Source organism: Daktulosphaira vitifoliae, unplaced genomic scaffold (assembly GCF_025091365.1).
Source record: "Daktulosphaira vitifoliae isolate Bord-2020 unplaced genomic scaffold, ASM2509136v1 Scaffold_3, whole genome shotgun sequence".
Lineage (NCBI taxonomy): Eukaryota > Metazoa > Arthropoda > Insecta > Hemiptera > Phylloxeridae > Daktulosphaira > Daktulosphaira vitifoliae.
In genome coordinates, this window is record NW_026099574.1 from 24,374,042 (window position 1) to 24,378,737 (window position 4,696).

At 34.0% G+C, this 4,696-nt stretch overlaps 1 protein-coding gene across 14 annotated transcripts in view; it reads right to left on the reverse strand.

Moving 5' to 3' along the window:
- The window catches only part of LOC126900180 (uncharacterized), a 3,166-nt gene extending 870 nt beyond the window's left edge, over nt 1-2,296 (reverse strand). Inside the window, exons 1-7 of one of the 14 annotated variants that reach the window (XM_050675667.1) lie at nt 1,230-2,294; nt 1,093-1,170; nt 930-1,007; nt 768-845; nt 606-683; nt 444-521; nt 225-359 (exon numbers count right to left, since the gene is read on the reverse strand). In XM_050675667.1, the coding sequence (XP_050531624.1) occupies nt 225-359; nt 444-521; nt 606-683; nt 768-845; nt 930-1,007; nt 1,093-1,170; nt 1,230-2,157 (1,453 nt within the window). In that variant the 5' untranslated portion in view covers nt 2,158-2,294. Of the gene's footprint in view, nt 1-224; nt 360-443; nt 522-605; nt 684-767; nt 846-929; nt 1,008-1,092; nt 1,171-1,229 lie in introns of all 14 variants that reach the window. The other 13 variants (XM_050675671.1, XM_050675668.1, XM_050675670.1 and 10 more) reach the window with 13 other exon arrangements.
- Nucleotides 2,297-4,696: the final 2,400 nt, after the last annotated feature.

Sequence of the window (4,696 nt, forward strand, 5' to 3'; positions counted from 1 at the left end):
TGAAAAAATTTCGAAAATTAGCGATTTTTAAATTTGTAATTTTTTTGGATATTTCCCCCATTTGCGGGGAACGAGGGAATTTTTTTCAATTTTTAAGGGTAATGTCTTCAACTAGATACGATTTGTGATCTTTTGACGTATTTTTGAAAGAAATCGGTCCAGTGAGAGCTGAGAAAAAGTGGCAACAGACATAAAAAAAAAACACATCATAGTAAAATTAATACCTTCTCCGCTTCGCATCGAAGCTAAAAATGTATAATAGTGACGCATCAAATCCTTACATTCTTGTTGTACATTTTCCATCAAATCTTCTTCCTTGATGTGTTGTATCAGATTTTTAGAAGAATTTTGTGCGATATCTAAAAATATAATAACAATTGTTTAATCCATTTAAAATAATTTTATTAAAGTGAAGTAATAATAGTGACTCATCAAAACCTTACATTCTTGTTGTACATTTTCCATCAAATCTTCTTCCTTGATGTGTTGTATCAGATTTTTAGAAGAATTTTGTGCGATATCTAAAAATATAATAACAATTGTTTAATCCATTTAAAATAATTTTATTAAAGTGAAGTAATAATAGTGACTCATCAAAACCTTACATTCTTGTTGTACATTTTCCATCAAATCTTCTTCCTTGATGTGTTGTATCAGATTTTTAGAAGAATTTTGTGCGATATCTAAAAATATAATAACAATTGTTTAATCCATTTAAAATAATTTTATTAAAGTGAAGTAATAATAGTGACTCATCAAAACCTTACATTCTTGTTGTACATTTTCCATCAAATCTTCTTCCTTGATGTGTTGTATCAGATTTTTAGAAGAATTTTGTGCGATATCTAAAAATATAATAACAATTGTTTAATCCATTTAAAATAATTTTATTAAAGTGAAGTAATAATAGTGACTCATCAAAACCTTACATTCTTGTTGTACATTTTCCATCAAATCTTCTTCCTTGATGTGTTGTATCAGATTTTTAGAAGAATTTTGTGCGATATCTAAAAATATAATAACAATTGTTTAATCCATTTAAAATTAATTTTATTAAAGTAAAGTAATAATAGTGACTCATCAAAACCTTACATTCTTGTTGTACATTTTCCATCAAATCTTCTTCATTGGTGTATTGTATCAAATAAGTAGAAGAATTTTTTGCGATATCTAAATATGTTAACAATTAAACAATATCAAAAAAATTTTATGTTGCTAAAAAGTTATACCTTGCTTGTTATTCGTTGGAGATAGGGCAGGTAAAAATGTTTCACATGTGTTCGAATCAAATTTAAATCCAAGTGTAACATACTTATTCCAGATTATCCTTTGGAATAAATTTCTCATTTTATCACTTAGAAAAATGATAAGTTCTTCGTCTTTTCTTTGACTGTTTAATGTTATAAATTCATTTATCCAAGAATTCCACAAAGAACTCAAATCTATTTGTTTTATTTTACATAATGATAAATCTTTTTTGAGTTCTAAATCGCTATTTTGTAAAATATTCGTGATAGTTAATAACGCAGTTTTAATCGACTCCTTATTGTTTTCCAAAGAAATCAATTTCTTTAACGATTCATTTTTCTGTAAATTTGTAAGAACTTCACTTAAAGGAAACCGAGTTTTTTTTAGGGTGTTCAAAGGGTTTTTGTGATATTTTTCTATAGCATATAATGCTCCTTTCATATATTTTGTTAACGTTACAAATTCAATCATTTTTTCTAAAATTTTGACTATACAGTTGTGTGCACTAATTTTACCGGAATTAAGTAGCATGAAACAATATTCTTGATAATTGTAAAATATATAGAATATTGTATGTAAATCATTACCAAAAGAACATCCAAGGAATTTTGTAGCATTACGTATAATATTGTCACAGTTATTTAATGTTACAGGTTTATTAATCACATCGTTCAATGTATACACATTGCGCCTGTAAACAATATATTCGACATCATTTATATTTTTCCATCCGGGTTGATGTAGTAACTTCGTTATTATATCGACGTGTGCTCTTTTATTAGGTGTTCCTTCAGTATTCAAAAGAGTGATAAATATACAAAAGTACACTTGAATATTTAGTATTATTGAGATTTTCATTTTCAAAAAGTTTATGAATCGATTTTTTAATACAAAAAAAATTATTTTCATACAATTTTTATTTCAATATTAATAAATTCTCTTTTTTCATACCAAAATAAAGAAACTAGCAATAATTTCAACTGCGTACACTTGTGTAGATGAACAAAATTAATTTATTTGCGTTTAGTAGTAGGAGTAGGGTTATTATGTTTTAGTACTATGTGCTATAAATTAAAAAAAATTTTCTAGCTACCCTCAAAATAATTTATACATCCATATTTTTATCTAATAATAGATTATTACCTGCATAAGATTAGAAATAAATTGTAGCAAAGATCATAATTTGAATAATAATACAATGTAATAAATCTAATTTTAGACGAAAAAATTAATTTTATTAAGAAATACTTTTTAACAGTTGTTATTAAGACATTCTAACTTGTATCAATTTTTTATTAATAGCCTTAAAACATAATTATGAACAAATAGAATAAAAATAATTTATAGCTAAATTAAACAAGAAAGTTTAAAAATAGAATGCATTCTAATATTTGATATTATTATTGTCTTGATCAACCTCTTGCCTGATTTTTTTTTCACGGTCAACTTATTGTTGGCTGCCCTGGAAATACTGTGAGGCATTATTTCATGTCGGCCAACGTTGCAATATAATTCATACCACCATGTTGTGAATCAACCCGAAATTAATTATGATCTAATTCCCAACATGATGTGGTCACCCCGTTATCCGGCTCCCAGGGTGAGAACTATTTCATAGGGTTGGAAAAATAACTCACAAACATAAAAAAAAACATAAAGCCCAAGGCTCCAGCCTAAACCGGTATTGCGAGCGCCGGCCATTGAGTGAGCAGTGAGCCCGTCTCAAATGCGTTGCCGTCTATTCTTGGAACGACACGCTAGCTCACTCGCTCGCCACAAAATGTCGCACGGGGCACGTTGCACAGGACTCGGTTGCCGTCGCCGCATTTATATATATGATGTACCGGTGGTCGATAAGGTTTTGCCTGTATGGGAGAACCGACCAACCGGTCACATACAGGTGCAGCGACGGGGAAACCAGTGTAACGTCCACCACTGAGCTCTAGTCGTGACCCTCGAACGTCGGGGTGGAGCTCCTGTTGGCCGAGACCAGCATGAGAGATAGTATCAAGTTCAACAGGTCTTATCCACGCTGATTGGTGCCAGCCGTTCCCCACGCCAGGTAGTGGGCGTTAATATTCGTGACCATGAGTTCCCTGTGGCCGTTACGCGGCGCCAGGACCTCTTCGGTTTGTGGCAGGAGGAAACGGACTCGAGGAGTCCGGCGATTGGTAAGCTGGGCGGCGCGTAGCAGCTCAAGACGTCGATGTTGTCAATCCTTGCTACCACGTAACCATCGCCCGACTCGATGTCCGCGACTGTGAGGCCAACCCAAACCCAACCAAACCATCACCTGAACAGACAGCGGTGCGGGGAATACACCCCCATCACGACCGCCAGATGCTCCGCCTGCTCCCTGGCAAGGTTCAACCCTGCCGATAGCACTCTTCGCACTCTTTGGTGTCCCGTCAGGGTTGTAAAAATCAACCGTCTAAAGAGCCACCAGCTTTGGTTTCTTAGTCAGTACCAGCGCAGGTGTCGTCGGCATAGGCACAGCCACGCTGGTTGGGGTGTCCTCAAAGGTGATAACGGGGATGTCGAGTGTTGGGTAAAATTTTCCTACCCAAACTCATCTACCACCGCATCGCCTATTACCACATGTACCTTACTCGAGGGTACCGTCTTAGGTGAACCACCCCTAGACGTGCTCAGTAGCCTCTCCACAATGGAGGACTTCGCTAGCGCATCTGGAGAGGTGGCCGCATTCAGATCGAATCCAAAATTCACTTTATCCGATACCAATGGCCTCCCGGTTATTTCACCGGTGGAAGTGGCTTAGTCACCATCACTTCCTGCAGTTGCAGTACCAACCCCATAGTTGGCTGCAAGAGCCTGTCTCAACAGTTTTACATTTGACGTGTATTCAATTGATCCAAACGACACCTGGTAAGTGCAGCCCCCCCAACCACCGGAACTGTGAAATCCGAGTCCCCTGATGCAGTTACCGTTAAAATTTTCTTGTCCATCGTCATTAAGATGATATTGTGAGGGGGCTGATGGTGAATTCCTCCGACCTCTTGCTTGTCATCAATTTAAAATAAGAATATTTTTGAATAATATTCAATTTTATTTCTTCAAGACGATTTGAGATGGATGTTTTGTGTGTATTAAAAATACTACAACAGGATCTACCAAATAATGAAAAATAATTATCTAAATACATATTATTATGGTACACAAACAAATTTTAAATTAAATTTTTATCACATCTCAGACATACTTACAAAAACCTCCAGTAAAAATTTAAAATATTTTATTCATAAACTCCGATTTTAGGAGTATAATATTCATAGTTTTTTTAAAGAAACTGCAAAGTTTATTAATGTTAACAACGAGTGAACTTTTTTTTTTCAAATATTTCATCAATAATAAAAGGATGACTTAACATTTTTAGCTTCGATGCGAAGCTGAGAAGGTATTGGTTTTACTATGATGTGTTTTTTTTTTT